Source organism: Armigeres subalbatus, unplaced genomic scaffold (assembly GCF_024139115.2).
Source record: "Armigeres subalbatus isolate Guangzhou_Male unplaced genomic scaffold, GZ_Asu_2 Contig1339, whole genome shotgun sequence".
In the NCBI taxonomy this organism is placed as follows: Eukaryota; Metazoa; Arthropoda; class Insecta; order Diptera; family Culicidae; genus Armigeres; species Armigeres subalbatus.
In genome coordinates this window covers 3,222-21,288 of record NW_026942109.1, presented here as the reverse complement: position 1 = coordinate 21,288, position 18,067 = coordinate 3,222, and the positions used below count along the sequence as shown (strand labels likewise).

At 41.1% G+C, this 18,067-nt stretch overlaps 1 protein-coding gene across 1 annotated transcript in view; it reads left to right on the top strand.

Annotated features, from left to right (window-relative positions):
• Positions 1-2,535, top strand: part of LOC134202667 (uncharacterized) — an 11,700-nt gene extending 9,165 nt beyond the window's left edge. Inside the window, exon 3 of the mRNA XM_062677692.1 lies at positions 1,029-2,535. Within this exon, the coding sequence (XP_062533676.1) occupies positions 1,029-2,535 (1,507 nt within the window). The remainder of the gene's footprint in view (positions 1-1,028) is intronic.
• Positions 2,536-18,067: the final 15,532 nt, after the last annotated feature.

The following is an 18,067-nucleotide window of genomic DNA, read 5'->3' as shown; positions in this document are numbered from 1 at the left end:
AATGAGTTTGCGTTTGTTCCCAGCTAGGATGAAGTTTTACGTTCTACGTGTTGACGATTGTTTTTTTTTTTCAACAACTTCTGGAGAAGATTAATAGTGGAAACACCAGGATATTGCTCTTAATTGCATTTTGTTCTATTCATGTCGTATTATTTTTTTTTTAGATTTATTAACTAATGTTACTTATTTAAATTCTTACTTTTACATAGCAAAGGAAAACACTTCAGAAATTTACAAATACGAACTGAAATCCGAAAAATAATTGATCTCACTGAATGCTATTGCGTTATTCGAAATGAACTACATGGATTTAGCTTAGCTTTAGCTTAGCTTTAGCTTAGCTTTAGCTTAGCTTTAGCTTAGCTTTAGCTTAGCTTTAGCTTAGCTTTAGCTTAGCTTTAGCTTAGCTTTAGCTTAGCTTTAGCTTAGCTTTAGCTTAGCTTTAGCTTAGCTTTTTCTTAGCTTTAGCTTAGCTTTTAGCTTTAGTTTTAGCTAGCTTAGCTAGCTTAGCTTAGCTTTAGTTTTTAGCTAGCTTTTAGTTTAGTTAGCTTTAGCTAGCTTTTAGCTTAGTTTAGCTTAGCTTTTAGCTAGCTTTAGCTTAGCTTTAGCTTAGCTAGGCTTAGCTAGCTTAGCTTTTATTAGCTTTTAGCTTATTTTAGCCTTCCAGTTCCACCAGCCCATCCCACCCCACTGTTCACCTGTTCCACCTGTTCCCAGCTCCACCTGCCCCACCTGTCTGTCCTGTTCCCACCCCACCACCCCACCTGTTCCTGTTCCTGTTCCACCCCACCCCACCCCACCCTGTTCCCTGTTCCCCTGTTCCCACTGTTCCACCCACCCTGTTCTGTTCCCCTGTTCCCACCCTGTCTGTTCCTGTTCCCACCCCTGTTCCTGTTCCTGTTCCCCACCCCTGTTCACCCCACCAGCTCCACCTCTCCACCCCACCCCTCCCACCCACCCCCTGTTCACCCCAGCCTCCAGTTCAGCCCCAGCTCCCACCTGTTCCCCCAGCCCTGTTCTCACCTCAGCCCCACCTCCCCACCACCCACCCCTGTTCCTGTTCCAGCCCACCACCTGTTCCCACCCACCCCACCACTCCCTGTTCCCACCTGTTCCTGTTCCCTGCCCACCCCACCTGTTCCCACCAGCCCACCCCACTCCCTGCCCTGTTCAGCCACCACCCCACCCACCACCCTGTTCCCACCCCTGTTCCCCCACCACCTCCACCTCAGCCTCACTCCCTGTTCCACCCCACCTGTCTGGCTCCCCACCTCCAGCCTGTTCACCTCACCTGTTCTCACCCCAGCCCACCCCTGTTCCAGCCTCACTCCCACCTCAGTCTGTTCCCAGCCTGTTCACCTGTTCCCCCCTGTTCCCACCCACCCAGCCCCCACCAGCCCCTGTTCCACCCCACCCCTGTTCCAGCCCCTGTTCCCACCTGTTCCCTGTTCCCTGTTCCTCCCTGTTCCACCCCACCTCTGTTCCCACCCCACCACCCCCCTGTTCCACCAGCCCCAGCCCCCAGCCCCACCCCTGTTCAGTCCTGTCTCCTGTCTGTTCCCCTGTTCCTCTCCACCCCAGCCTGTTCCCAGCCCTGTTCCTGTTCCCACCCACCACCCCACCCACCCCTGTTCCAGTTCCCCAGCCCACCCCACCCCACCCCACCTGTTCCTGTTCCCACCCACTCCAGCCCCTGTTCCTGTTCCAGCCTGTTCTCCCACCACCCCTGTTCACCCCAGCTCCCACCCCAGCTCCTCAGCTCCCAGTCTGTTCCCACCTGTTCCCAGCCCCAAACTCCACCCCAGCTCCCAGTTCCCAGCCCACCCCACCTGCCCCACCTCTGTGCCCCTGAACTCCACCAGCCCCACTCCCAGCCTCCCAGCCTCACTTCCAGCCCCACCAGCCCCACCTCCATCTCAGCCCTGTTCACTCCCACTCCCAGCCCAAATTCCTGTTCACCCCACCCCAGCCCTCCCACCTGTTCAGCCCCACTCCACCCCAGCTCCTGTTCCAGCTCCCACCCCAGCCCCTGTTCCCAGCCCTGTTCCCAGCTCCACCTGCACCTGTTCCTGTCACCCCACCTGTTCACCCCAGCTCCCAGCCCCACCCAGTTCCCCACCCCTCCACTCCCAGCCCTGTTCCCAGCTCCCCACCAGTTCACCCTGCACCCAGCCCCATCTGTTCCTGTTCCCACCCTGTTCCTGTTCCCAGCCCTGTTCCACCCCAGCCCCACCTGTTCCCAGCCCTGTTCCTGCCCCTGTTCCCCACCTCTGTTCCGTTCCTGTTCCACCCCAGTTCAGCCCCACCCAAACTCCTGTTCCTGTTCCACCCTGTTCCCAGCTCCCGTTCACCCCAGCCTCACCTCCCACTCCTGTTCCCCAGCCCGCTCCCTGTTCCTCACCTCAGCTCCAGCCTGTTCTCAGCCTGCCCAGCTCAGCCTCAGCCTCCAGCCTCACCCTCCACCTCCAGCCTCACCTGTTCCCACCTCAGCCCCAGCCCTGTCTCACCTCACCCTCACTCCAGCCTTTAGTTTAGTTTTTCATTAGCCATTTAGCTAGCTAGTTAGTTTTAGCTAGTTTAGTTTAGCTTTAGCTAGCTTTAGTTTAGCTTTTTGCTTAGCTAGCCAGCTTTAGCTTTGTTTAGCTTTAGCTTGTTTTAGCTTGCTTAGCTTGGCTTTAGCTTAGTTTTATTTAGCTTTACTTAGCTTTAGCTTAGTTTTGTTTAGCTTTTGTTAGCTTAGCTTAGCTTCTTTAGCTATTTTAGCTAGCTTTAGCTTAGTTTTTAGCTTAGCTTTAGTTTAAGCTAGTTTAGCTTAGCTTTAGCTTGCTTAGCTAGCTTTTTAGCTAGCTTTAGCTAGTTTTAGCTTAGCTTTAGCTTAGCTAGTTTAGCCAGCTTTTTTAGCTTTTTAGCTTTAGCTTAGCTTTAGCCGAATAGGACATTTGACCGAATAGGACATTTGACCGAATAGGACATTTGACCGAATAGGACATTTGACCGAATAGGACATTTGTCCCCGAATAGGACATTTTGCCGAATAGGACATTTGATTGAACAGAACATTTGGCCGAATACAGTTAAATCTCCATGAGTCAATGTTCTATGACTCAATGTAGACTCATGGATGCAAATAATGCCTTATTAAAAAACAACTTCTGTGTTACTTACATGGTCCCTTCAAAAAGGTTTCCAAATATTTCCTTTTCCACGTCTCGATATTTCAATGAGTTCATAGTTCCTTCAATATCGACTCGTGGAAGTTTGACTGTAGGACATTTGGCCGAATAGGACGTTTGGCTGAATATGTTATTTGGAATCGAAGATCGAAAGAGAAAGTTTTTTTCGCCCTGTCATTCACAAGTAACAATCGCAATGCTTCAAAGATTTATGCTAGTTTTATAGAGGTTGTATTACGGCATGTGGAAATGCTTAAAGGTTTATTTTGGTTTTATGCAGTTGTCATTTAAGAGTACTTTAGAACTATGTTTTGAATTCCAATATAAAACCACAGCTCTTTAGGTTTTATATTGATCCTGCGTTCCTCCTCAGAGCTAAAAAATGGAACTGACATAAAGAAGGCGGTTAAGTTATATGTTGGTTTTGATTAAGACTTATAAAAGCTGCCAAGCGTCGTAGAGTCCTGTATAAAACCCACATATGACCTTTAATCCTGAAGAAGACCTGCATAGGAATACGAAGCTTTAAACTACTACAATGGATAGAAACCAAATTTCAAATTCAGCACAAATTGTTTGACCCACGGAAGTCTTTTCATTTCGATTTCAGTCGAAAATGAAAAAAAACATTAAGGTACTCCGAGGCTAGTGATAATACGGGGTAAGTGGGTACTATGGCTGCTGAGTACTGATCAATCGATAAACGTTTTAGTGGTAACAATCTTCTAGAAAGATGAAGCAGGACTATCAACGAATACAGCCCACACAAAAAAATATTTAGAATCAAAACCATTTGAGGCAATTCATAATGCTATTGGCTTTGATCATGACTTTAGACTACTGGGAAAATTCCATTACTTATATTTTAATTCAATGAATTTCCACCATAATAGTCGTTTTTTAAATTTATCATTGATGTGGGAAGGTGAATAATTTGGATAATCAAATAATTGTGTGACATCGAAAATGATTTATAAGTTTTAATTTAAGCCAAAATTTTCAATTTTCACTTACCCTTTAGTTTTAACATACATGGGGCAAGTGGGTTATATTTGAACAACAATTTCGATAGAGCTTTTTAATTGTTTTTAAATCGTTGTCTAGTGAAAATAACTTCGACACTTAATATCATATGGACCTGAATCAGATGTAGTTTGCTTATTGTTGGTTCTTCTTGCTGTTAAATAGTATTGTACAGTTGATTAACAATAATACAGAATTCATTCTAAAAATTATCTCCCGGCAATAGTTATAATCAATGCGATATTTTCCATTTACAGTGTGTAAATAATCTATTTGTTCAACGATAGGTCAACAAAATTTGTCTTGTGTTTTGTTATTTTCAAATTGCGCATCAAATTTACAGATTTTCAGATAAATAATAAATAATAAAGTGCTCAACACATAAATTGGCAATTTCGTTCAATTACAAATTTATAACAGTGCGCATAGCCTGTATAAAAAACGTTTCTTTTGAAGTACTGATTTATGTAATAATCTGTGCTTTAAACACAGAAACATTCATTCGAATGGTGAATAAAGAATCGCTTATCCTTTCCATCTAAAACATTTGGTACAAAAGTAACCCAGTGAAGAGCAAACCAAGAGCCAATTAAACAGTAAATCGGCTGCTGTCTGGTGTTCATATTTTGCATAAAATTATAATCCCTTCCCTTGTAGCAAAACAAAATCCGACAAGCAACAAACCTCCATCCATGATCTGGAAAATACTACGACTCAGAAGTAACATGAACGTTGTAGATTTCTTTAATTAGTTTAGTTCGACATTATAAATAGAATAGGTCCCACTTTGCCCTGTTTGAAGGGGTAAGTGGGTCCCATGGTAAGAATTTATTTCTTCACTCACCAATATTTTTTGTAATTGAATAACATGGCTTGTACAACACGTCAACACTTCAACAACGGAAGCATATAATGATGTAGACGTGGTTTATGTTGTGAAATATCCTGTTTTCTGAGTATTCGATAACAAGTTTGCTGAACTAGCATTTTTTTAGGTCCCACTTACCCCCGAGGTACCTTTACCAGTTTTTTTCTAAGCATCGTGAATTATGTAGAAACTTCGTTCCGATCTCCATCTCACTCATCATTGAACATACATTCATCTTATCGGGAAGCAAAAGAAATACTGCACCATTCGTCGCTTCTTTTTGTAAAACATGCGTACTCCTGCTGAAAAAAATCGGTAATCAAATACCTTTCCATTGCTCTACTTTCAATGGGATGAACATCGGAGCCATGAGATGAAATCCAGGAGCAGTTTCCTTATATATAGTTTAAGTCGTCGAAAAACTGTTCAAACAGCATTTGCCGATAAGCGTGAATGAGATATGTATTTAATTTATACTACTGCTTTGCGTCAATTTAACGCGAGTAAAACACTTCTATGGTACAAAATGTATTATTTAACAATTGTCACTATGTGCTATTTAATTGAAATGCTTACTTTTAAAAGTACTTGCATGCGACGCCGAGGGCAGAAAAAGTTTGTTTATGATTTTTTTCATATCTGTCTATGTTGTCATGTTGTCATTATATACACCCAAAAAACAAATATGACAATTATTGTATAAAATCTGGGCATATACAATTCTGTAAGCTTTTTATACAAATGAACCGTTTGTTTGAGAAACTGCATATGTAACATTTTTTTGGCCAAAATGAGATTTTTATATATTCTGAATCCTCGTCCAAAAAATACGTATTCTGGCAAAAACACGAAAAAAAATTTTGTTCAGAAATGTATGAAAAAAATTTCGTTTGGTTTGAGAAACTACATAAGTCCACGTACTTCTTGAAGAGCAATTATGTGGAGTATTGCTTTGGATTTTTGGTTCCTGAAAATGCCCCCAGGGTGTTGGAATTTTTTCCTGAAAACTATTGATCTGTATCGAAAGAAATCGGAAACATTCGGGTGCAAATTTAGTTCTCAAAAAAACAGTTTTTTTATTGTTTTCCTCTGAAATAGTGTAAAATGGACTTATGCAGTTTCTTCAAACAATGATTCAAATATTGTATTAAAATAATACGAATCTTGTATTATCTCCAATACAAACAATTGTATTAAAATCTTTCCTGAAATTGTATATATGCCTCCAATTATTATACAGTTTCTGTAAGGTTCTTATGCAGAACTGTATTAAAATCTGCCATCCGCTGGTTGGGTGAAACTACCAAGATAAAACTTGCTAGTCGTATCATGGTCTTGAGAAAAGCCAAGATAAAACCTCTAGTTGTTTGAAATGCCAAAATAGGGCCAGTTCAGGGAGTGATGTAATATATATAGAGGCATATTTTATGCAATCAAAGTTTTATTTGAAAAATGTCGCCGATATGAAAAAATAAATGAATTTCATAATCGAAATATCATGCATATTTATGTTTTATGGTAAAATTGGTCATCCAAATAAGTTTTAAGAATAATGCTTTGATTATTTGATCAAACAAAGTGGTTATTCATTGAAATTATTTCTGAAAGTAATTGGACTAAGGCAATCAATTAAATCCTTGAAAAATTTCTAAAATAATAACAAAAATTAACGAAGCATGCATTGTTGGTAAATACTCGATTATTTATCATGAGTTTCACCATGAAAAAATCCCTCAGCATGCCTTCAAAAATGCATAGAACACTAAAAGCCAGATATGAACTTTTATTGAACATTGCTGATAATAATTCTTATATTTTTGTTGTTGACATGTAATCCAAACAGAAAAACATATTTTTATTCGAGTACAAACAATAAACAAATAATCAACCTGAGAGTTGACAACTGTCTATAATTATCGGCTTATTTTGTTGTATCACATAGTCATGAAGTGGGTTGGGGATCATGGTTATATAGTGGTTCTCAAAACCACCGTGTTGCATGTTTTATGTCAGATTTGAAGTATATTATAAAACCGTTGGTTCTGAACTGGAACGCATATCAGATTTTAATGATTGCAATAAAACTGGGCCAACTGGCTGTAACATGGTTAGATAGAAATTTACAGGAGGTTGTGGAAACTGCGTGGACTGCATGGAAGGCTTTGAGATTAGGTTTTGAAGAACGCTATAAAACTCTGATACAACCTCAATTGTTACTTGGGATTGGTATGGAAAGCCTTTATTCCGCTACCAACCATAATGGTCTGCGACTTGTAACCCTTGCTGCTGCTAGATGGATGGCAATCAGCAATACCTACTTCGCACGTAAGAATATCCGCAAACACACCTAGCGAAATCCATGTGGAGACACTTGCTCGCAGATAAACCACGTGCTGATCGACGGGCGACATTTCTCGGATGTTATGGATGTAAGGTCCTTCAGAGGTCCGAACATTGACTCGGAACACTACCTTGTAGTTGCAAAAAATCGGGCGTGACTTTCCAGCGTCAATACGGAATTTTACGAAACAAACAGAACGATGCGTTTCAAGATCCAACACTTGGTCAGTTGGGAAGTTGAGTTGCTGAGCAGTACCACCAGAAGCTGGACGAGCGGATAGGAGATGCCACCGGATCTGGTGACGTCAACAGATTGTGGTAAAATATCCACGAAGCTATGAACACAACAGTGCAGGAAGTGTTAGGCACTGCACAGCGACACCAACGAAATGGTTGGTTTGATAAGGAGTTCAAGCGAATGTCGGACGAGAAAATTTTTGCTAGGAGTCGAATGTTCGTCGAATGGCTCGTATCCGTTCCAACAGAAACCGGTTAAGGCGTAAAAAGCAAGGCATAAGAGAAACGAATCCAATTCCGTAAAGGTGGACATTATGCCGCCTTTTATTTTCTTTGCTAGATTTAGTTCTAGTTCTAGGAAAAACAGGCAGATAAGTGAACGCACCAAAATACGAATGTTCAACTTTAACGTGAAATCTGTGCTGTTTTGCGCTAGCGAAAAAATCTGGTGTGCGAAAAACGGAACCAGATTGCAGAGCAGTGGAAAACTCCTTCGTGCCTTTTAAACGGAAGACTGAAGGAATAGGACTGATCATAAATTCTGTCAAAACTAAGTACTTAGCAGTGGTGGAAATACTCACTTCACGAGTAAGAAAAGAGTGTAATTTGGCCTACCAAAAATGCCACATTAATTGCAAGCGGAACTACTGCCTGGATTTTTCTCTGGCGTTTGCCAGTTCGCGAGTACGTTAAGAGCAAAACAAAAGCAGGGGCAGTATTTTTGTCTGGGCAAAATCACGGTCGCGAATATTTGTGATTACTTCGAATACATTGGATAGATTTGACTTGACATAAACACAATAACAATATTGTGTTCTTCTTCGAACATCAGTGAGAAACATGTTCCGAGGTTGTTTTATGACTTTTAGCAAAACCCGAATGACTCGCGAAGCTTCACGAACAATTTTCGGGGTTCGTTATTTTTTTTTTTTTTTCTCTGCGAGCAGTAGGTAGGCAAGAAAAATAGAAAAACAAATGTTCGCGAGTCTTTTGTATTGCCTACTTCTCGTTCACTTTGCCAGAGTAAGGTTTCGCAGATTTCACTATTGAAAGATTTATTCATTTGATTAAGATTCTAGTAAAATTGTATTACCATTTTTGTTCTATCGGTTTTCATTACTTCTCTGTTAAAAGCAGGATTGCTCATAGTTTTGAGATGTCCAGTTTTGACGGAAATTGAGTAAAATTTCCGTGGGATAGAAAGAGAGAGCAATACAATTTTACTCAGTCACTGAGTAGGTGAAAGTTAGCGTGTATTAAGTGGCTGGCAGATAACGTTAAAAGATGCAGCCTATCGAATTCTCGGAGTGTTTGAGCGGAAAATACTGCGTACAATACTTGACGGCGCATAAGTGTACAAAAATGCAGACATCGGCAGGCTGATAAAAAAAAGTCAGATTACAGTAGGCTGGATATGTAGTGCGTATGCCGGAAGAGATCAGCAAAAGTCATGTTTAGCAGAGAACCCGGAAAAAAACGTCGCGTCGGCTCCGGGGTAGACCCCGAACTCGCTGGCTGTGTACAATCGAGGACGAGCGACCTGTAATAAGACATTTATTGATTGATAGTTATTAAGTTGTTATTTTGCTCTGAAACTCAGTGTAAAAGTGTAAGTGTAAAAATACATCTTCTCATTTTAAAGTCGACGATTATATAACTACACATTTTTATCTCCCAAAAAATTTCAGACTGAACATCTGACCGTGTCCTTACATCCTAGAATTAATCGGTTGAATGGAACACCGAAACTTGAGCAAATTGAAGTGAACTTCGTCGACTTTGTCAGGGATAATTAATTTTGATTATTATGACACTTTCCACTGTGCTGTTGAACCCGACTTGGTTGACGTCATTCCGGTGAATTAAACAATTACCATGGCGCTGGGACTTGGGAAGAGTGGGGACAATTCAAGCAACTGCTAATTACTGCCGTTGCATTGCAATTCAACGTGTTGCTTTTCGTTCTTTATTTTGGAAGCAATGAAGTTGAATGTTTCTTGAAACAACGAAGTAGAATTTTGTCAGAATAAAGTATGCCCGAAAATGATGCAGTCCCAATTCATCAATTTTATTTTAAATCGTGCAATTTGAATTGCATATTAGCCCACCATAGTATTATTTTGGTTTTATACTGGTTTTATAACACTTTTGAAGATTATGGTATTCAAGAGCTTTATAAAACTTAAAATGTTACTGTAGCAATAATGATAACTAATACCCATATTGAAGGCATTACCGTGGAAGGAAATAGGGGTCAATCGAAACAATTTTCATTAGGGATATTTAAAATGTCTGTAACACTCTTTTATCGCCATTGAAACCACAAATTAATTCAAAAACAGTCATTAGTTCTGTCGCACAAAGTTTTCAAGCACCCAACGAAATTGCACTGCGGCTACTTCAACTTTTCAATTCGATTGAAATAACACCAGTGAAACTCCGGACCCGGACATCCTTCGTAAGAAGTTATCCTATCCAAATTCAGCAATCACCAATGTACTGCAAAATGGATTCTGTAGTTGGTAACGAGTTAAATATGTAGAAGCGAAAAAATAGGATTTTTAACACACTGTCGAACAGAGATAGAAGCACATACGTATGATAAAAAGTTTGTAATTTCCAATTAAACTTCAACATGTAGCAGATAGAAAATCTTTTTCTTCTTCATGGGCTCAACTTCAGTCAATCTGGAACTTGGCTGGCTTTTTAATTTAGTGTTTAATATTTATAGTACAAGGTTATTCTAAAAACGCAATTAATTTTAACTGTATCATAAAACAAACATTTAGTCAGACTACCTCTTTATGATCTCTTTCAAGATTATTGTGTCATGTTGTTCATTGGAACACCTAGCTTTTGAGATTCAAAATGTAGCTATTCTATTATTCTAAAAATAATTCAATACAATCGAATCAATCCGTTTTTCAGGTTCCATTTTTTGCTTTTTGTCTTTTGCGTTTTTTTTACTAAATTATTAAATCATCAGCAACGAGGGTGATATATTGTCATATTGAAGGTAAGGATCTTTCATAGAGTGTTCAACTGGTTGGAAAAGAAACGGATACGCCAAGCTAGATTTATTCATTTAGCACCAGCAAATACGCTAACTAATTTCAGAGTATATTCGTGATGAGATGTAGCAAAACCAAATTGTGGAAAAGTTTTTAGTCCGAACCTCTTCCTATGCTATACATTTGCTGATTCCCCACTCATAATTTTATGTATCAAAATAGAGTTTATTTTTACGCAAATTGACAAATTTGGTATGCTAAATAATATCTAAAGATTAAAGCTCAAGTCACGAGCACTCATATATAGCGTAAAGAGGAGGGATGAAAACATCGCTTTTATAGCTGGAACACCAGACGTCTGCCGTCTGCAGACGTGCGAATAATTGAAGCTACGGGTGAAAGCGATAGCATTTCAATGAGTGTTAAACAGTCCTGAAAATGTACTCAATTTGAGTGACGATGATCATTATAAAATGAAAATATCGGGATGTAAATATATTTTCACTCATAATTGAAAACGACAAACAATACAAATTTATTCGAGGCAGCAAACAGTAAATCTCAACTTAATCTGGCAAATTTCAAATGTTTTTATTTTTAAATTACAGTATTACATAATGAGATGTCCGTCAGTTGGGTGTCTATCCAGTTTGGAAAACCGGGGAAAGCGGAAAAAAAATCGGAAATTGAACCTAATCAAAAAAAAAACGGATTTTAATTCTCTCGATTCCGCATGTTACAAAACTTGGATTGATTTGTATTGAACGGGTCTAAAAGTTTCCTAGTTCTCACTCTAAAAAATCATAAAAATTACCTGATTTCTTGGCTAGATCCGCTAATATGATATTTAAGTATCAGTTCCTCTAACCGGGGAAAAAGGGAATCTGGTAATCTATTTGAAATGGATACCTTGAATTGTAATCATCTGAAAATGGGTGTCATATTGTGAGAAACCACTACGTAAACGTCTGAGCATCGATACTTATTACCTTTTAACTAGAATTTAGTGAGAATACTACTACATGAAAATTGGAGCTAATTCGTTTGATTGGCAAATTCAGAAATTCCTTTTCCTTAATGAAACATCAGTAAATCAAAGTGATTGTGGATGTTGAAAAATCAAATTATATTTGTGATGCATCAATGAAGCCGCTTTTGTTGCTTCTAACATTATAAAATCGATTTACGAACGAATCCGAGTATTTCCCGTTCGCTGAATCAAACGCCTGGAGAAAAATCGTCATCGTTCCGTCGGAGTGAGAACTTTGCTTGAGCTATGTGAAAGATAAAAACTGTCTGGCAAATAATAAACGACTGGGTTGGTATTGTGGAAGTTGCGGCGTATGCTGATGGACGGTATTTTTACTTTCCCCGCATTTTATTCGCTAAGTTACGGATATGTCACCTGCGGCTTTGGGAAATATAGGCCATTACGATTTTGCCTACTAAGCCGGAAACTGGCTTTCTATTTTGTTGCAATGAAACTATATAAGCAAAAATAAAATCGGCCCTGATAACAACTCCCGATCCCGCAAAAAAGGTCAAATAAAATTTAGTATTAGTTACACTGACCGAGATTTATAGTAATTCTCAATCAATTTTTGTACCTGGTTGCATTCGATAGAGGGGACAAAGCCTTGTTGGTCATTTTTTGAATTTCATCACAGCTTTCTGCTGTTCAGCTGCTCTGTGTTTCGGTTTGATGTTCTTAATACCGATACCGATTTAATTTCATCCTTACTGTTCATATTAATACTTATGGCACAATGGTTACAGTTACTTACTTGATTGGCTACAGCTCTTCGATGAACCTACGCCGAATGGAGTATCCTTATCCACTGGACTCAATCCTTGGACAATCGTTTCCAGTCGCCCTGAACATTGAGCGCCCTCAGGATTGTCTAGGGTTGTCTCTTACGGGTTGTCTACTAAATATTATCTTCGCTTGACGTTATTCCGGCATACGAACAACGTGTCCAGCCCACCGTAGTCTGCCGTGTTGTATAAGCTTGGCAATATCCAGCCCTTTATACACCTGGTACAACTCGTGATTCATGCGACGTCGCCAGATACCGTTCTCCTGTTTACCGCCGAATATTGTCCGCAGCACCTTACGCTCAAATACTCCGAAAGCTCTCCGATCAGCCTCCTTTAGCGTCCATGTTTCATGGCCGTATAAAGCCACCGGAAGAATCAGAATAGTATACAGCGCGAGTTTTGTTTTCGTTTGCAGACTTAAGCTGGTTACGAAGTCCGTAATAATCCCTATTTACAGCTGCACACGCTTCCTTTCACCTCGCGGGTAACATCATTATCGCACGTCACTAATGTTCCAAGATACAAATTTTCACTATCCAGCACCATTTCGCTACCACCACCACTCGATGAACCCATCGTTGATTGCCAGCGACCATGGCCTCTGTTTTACTGGTATTGATCAGTCCAACTCGCTCTCTTCCTCTTTAAAAGGCAAAAAGCCTCTTTCACGGCAGCACGGCGATAAATCCTGATAATATCGATATCGTCCGCAACCCCAGGAGAGTATATGCGATCTTGTGATAATGGAACCGCTTCTTTGCACCAGCCTCCTAATCACTCCATCGAGCGCTATATTGAACAGTAGATCTGAGAGTGCTTTAACTCATCTAAGGTAAATAAAAGGATTGCCGATATTTCATCCGCAACCCTTACACTTGATTTCGATCCATCCAACGTGAATTAGCCGTATCAGTTTCACCGGAAAACCACGTTCAAGCAAAATTTGTCATAATTCATTCCGTTTCACTGAATCGTACGCCGCCTTGAAATCAATAAACAGATGATGTGGCTGCAAGTTGAACCCTCGGATGCTTTTAAACAAGTTGTCAAATACTACACTTCAAAAGGCATTCCGCTAATTGTCGGAAGTGATGTAAACGCTTTTCGCATCATCTGACAGGCTAATGCAGCGTTTCTCAACATGTTTTCTAATAGGTACCCCTTCGAACTTAAACATTCATTGAGGTACCCCCTATTTTCCCGCTGTAAATGAAAATAAGCGTAACTCATAAGATATATGAAAAACGGACCTGAAAACTAACGGGATATATCGATCTTGAAAAAGTTGTCTGAAATTTTCGTAATTCCGTGAAAATTTTCGATTCAAATTAGGTTTATACTTCCTACAAGACTCTGTACATTTTTTGAGGCTTCAGAGCTTCTCGGTAGTAGGCTTACGCGGCTCTTGAAAAGGAGCTTCCGAGTCTCTTAAAGGGAGCCTCTTGGCTTCCAAGCCCCTTTAAAAAAGAAATCCAAGCTCCTCGAAAGGATGCTTCCAAGCTTTTTGTAAGGAGACTTCCGGACCTCTTGAAAAGAGGCTTCCGAGCCCCTTCAAATAAAAATTCTGAGCATCTCTAAAGGATGCCTCTTGAAAAGAGGCTTCCGAGCCTTTGAAAGGAGGCTTCCGTACCTCTTGGAAGGGGGCTTCCATGCATCTTGAAAGGAGGCTTCCGAACCTCTTGAAAGGAGGCTTTCGAGCTTCTTGAAAGGAGGCTTGAGGTCGTTTTTGTGGAAAGCAGGTTTTTCTTGAAAGGAGGGGCTCTGCGAGCCTCTTGAAAGGAGGCTTCCTGAGCTCTGGAAAGGAGGCTTCCTGGAGCCTCTGGAAAGGAGGCTTCCGAGCCTTTTGTGAAAGGAGGCTTCGAGCTCTATTGGAAAGGAGAGGCTTCCTGTTTCTCTTGAAGTAATGCCTCAGAGGGACTTGAAAGGATGCTTCCAAGCATCTTGAAAGGGGGCTTCTTGAGCCTCTTGAAAGGAGGCTTCCAAGTCTCTGAAGGAGCCTTCAGAGCCTCTCGAAAGGAGCTTTCCTGAGCCTGGAAAGTGATTGCTCTGAGCCTCTCGAAAAGATAAGCTGAGCCTCCTCGAAGGATTCTCCTGAGCCTTGAAAGATTGCTCCAGAGCGACTTGAAAGATGCTCTAAGCATCTTTGAAAGGAGGGGCTTCCGAGCCTCTTGAAAGGGAGAGCATCCGAGCCTCTTGGAAAGGAGACTTCCTGAGACTCTTAAAAGGAGGCTTCTGAGCCTCTTTTTGAAAGTAGGCTTCTGAGTTTCTTGAAAGGAGGCTTCCTGAGTCACTTGAAAGGAGGCTTCTGAGCCTCTTGCAAGAGAGGTGCTCTGAGCCTCTTCGAAAGGAGTGCTTCTGAGCTCTCTTGAAAAGAGGCTCTGGAGCCTCTTGGAAAGGAGGCTCTGAGCCTCTGAAAGAAGGCTCTGAGCCTCTTGGAAAGGAGGCTTCGAGCTCTCTGAAAGGAGAGGCTCTGAGCCTCTTGAAAGGAGGGCTGAGCCTGAAGCAGCCTGAGCTCTCTTGAAAGGAGGCTCTGGAGCCTCTGAAAGGAGGCTTCTGAGCTTTCTTTGAAAGGAGGCTTCCTGAGCTCTCTGAAAGGAGGCTCTGGAGCCTCTTGAAAAAGGCTTCCGAGGCCTCTTGAAAGGAGGGCTGAACCTCTGCTGACTGCAACTTCTTTTGAAAAGAGGCTTCCGAACCTCTTTGAAAGGAGAGACTTCCAAACTTCTTAGAAAGGAGGTTTCCTGGAGCCTTGTAAAGGAGACTTCCAAACTTCAGAAAGGAGGTTTCCGATTCTTTTTAAAAGAGGCTTCCTGAGCCTCTTGAAATGAGGCTTCTGAGCTTCTTGGAAATAATGCCAATAGAGCGATTTGAAAGTGATGCTTTCCAAGCATCTTTAAAGTGGGGGGGGGCTTGAGCCTCTTGGAAAGGAGGTTTCCAAGTCTCTTGAAAGGAGCTTCCGGGCCTATCGAGCCTCTTGAAAGGAGCTTTCGGGCCTATCGAGCCTCTTGAAAGTAGGCTTCCGAGCCTCGTGAAAGGAGGCTTCCGAGCCTCGTGAAAGGAGGCTTCCGAGCCTCGTGAAAGGAGGCTTCTAAGTCGCATGAAAGGAGGCTTCCGAGTCTCTTGAAAGGAGGCTTCCGAGCCTCTCGGAAGGATGCTCCCGAGCCTCTTGAAATAATGCCTCAGAGCGACTTGAAAGGATGCTTCCAAGCATCTTGAAAGGGGGCTTTCGAGCCTCTTGAAAGGAGGCTTCCAAGTCTCTTGAAAGGAGCTTTCGAGTCTCTTTGGAGCTTCCGGGCCTCTCGAGCCTCTTGAAAGGAGGCTTCCATGTCTCTTGAAAGGAGCTCGAGCCTCTCGAAATGAGCCCTGAGCCTCTCGAAAGGATGCTTTCGAGCATCTCGGAAGGATTCTCCCGAGCCTCTCGAAAGAAGGCTTCCGAGCCTCTTGAAAGGAGGCTTCAGAGCACCTGGAAAGGAGACTTCCGAGCCTCTTGAAAGGAGGCTTCCTTACACATCGGGATACACATTAATAAATGTTCAACAGGCAATAATTCCACTACACAAATTAAATCAATAGGCTAACATAACCTAAAGAAATTTAAACTAGCGAGAAAACAAAAATTATGTACAAATGTTAAACTCTATTTGTGACTGCAACGCTATTCCCTTATATTTATTGTCAAGCATAACTTTACATGATGTATAATCTACTGCATTGCATTATGTCCATTTAAGAACAAGTTACTTAACTCTTATTGTACTATTATTTACTGTAGTCCACTTGTAACAGGCACTTTTCACAACACATGATTGCTTTGGCTTCACAAATGACGTAAATGATTGCGCACCTTGAGCTGGTAGGTATGGTTGTGTTTTTCGCAATCCTGTTCCAAAATCGAGATACAAATCCTGTATACAGTTACTGCAATCGATACTGCTATACACTAATGTCAACAATATTAAATTTGATTGAGTTTTAATAATTTTTCGACGAGATTTTATGACAATTCAACGGACATCAACAAAAACGTCAACACTTGCTAAGACGCACAGTATTTGAGTTATTGAATAGAGCTCTTTGCTCTTTGATCCAACAGAATCAGTCACGAGTTGACGAATTGGCATAATATCTGACCATCGCTTCATCGACTTTGATCACTTGAATGTTACTTCGCAGACCTTGCGTTTTAAACATCCTCATTTAACCATCGGGAATCTCTATACAGAGTTGCTCTCAACAAAATTACATGGACCATTTATTAAAACTCCTACCGACTTGGATATGTTGTCGTTGATAGTACAACGTTGCACGTTGTGGAAACTCTCGAAGAAGTTTGTGCCCTTTGCGTTCTGTAAAAACCTCATGCAGAGCCTCATGGTGGAATTCCGATTTGGCAATTCAACAGGATCGAAATCTTTCAAGTTGGCTCGAAAACCTAGAAGAACGCTTTATAATCTACTGAGCGATCTGGCTGGAAAAACCTTTGGGCTAATATTTCCAATTTGAGTGCAGCTAGTGGATTACTACTTCCACCAGCACGGTTGGTTGGTAGTTAATCCAAATAAAAACACTTCTTTCTCAATGACTCTACATTCCAATTGAAACTTGGACCTGCTTTAGTATACTTATAGCATTTCCTCAGTTATTAATTGGATGCTTTTCTTTTCTTTTTTTATGCTCGCCTTTGCTTGAGTATGTATCTTGGTAGAGGCAAGGCAATGGTTAAGACTTTGCCTCTGAGTAGTCGGGAGAACAAGCTTTCTAATCCGAAAACATCCTGGACCCGACTGAGAATCGAATCTAGCCATCTGCGAATTGGCAATCCTTACACTTTGTTTGCTCGCAAGGCTACTGGAAACCCTGGAGAAACGTTATTCATTACGATGTATAAATATGTATAAATGACTTTTAATGTTAAGAAAATTTTTTTGAGCTTTTAGTGGAATTATAGCCCCACTTGATAGAAATATACAGATGATTGAGATTCACCATATTGCCATTATTTTGATGCTGATACACGTATTGTCTGGACCTGCAACATTGCGCTGTCTTCAGTGTCTCGTAAATGAGTCACACGAGACACTGAAGACGGCCTTACTCGTTGAGGGTCGAAATACGTATCCGTCAAGATACAATTATGTGGTGGAAATTCAATGGGATTTGTATAAACTCGTTCCATGACAAGTGACTTTAATGTGTAATAAAGCCGTGCTCCAAAATGGTAATTTTGTACGCCACTTGGAAAACTTGGTTCAACTGTTAAAGGACTTTCCTTCAAAACTTCATATAGTTACCATTCCGGAGTACAAAATCGCGGATGACCCCAATTCCCTCTAGCAGTTATTTCTTCCCAACGTTTTACAGTTTTATACCCAGTCGAGACCTGAACCCTCCTATCAGCTGAAAAGGAAAAGTCATCCCTGAAACGTCGGAAAACTGCTTCGTTTTGCAGTGGCTAAAGTACAAAAGTACCACCACTTCCGAGATTTACCGAGGTGTTCACTCGGCGTCGTCGACGGACTAATCGATTTGCATACGATGGGCACACCCATCCTTCTGATCCAAAACCTATCCATAAGTGTTGATGTTCGTACAGACAGGTT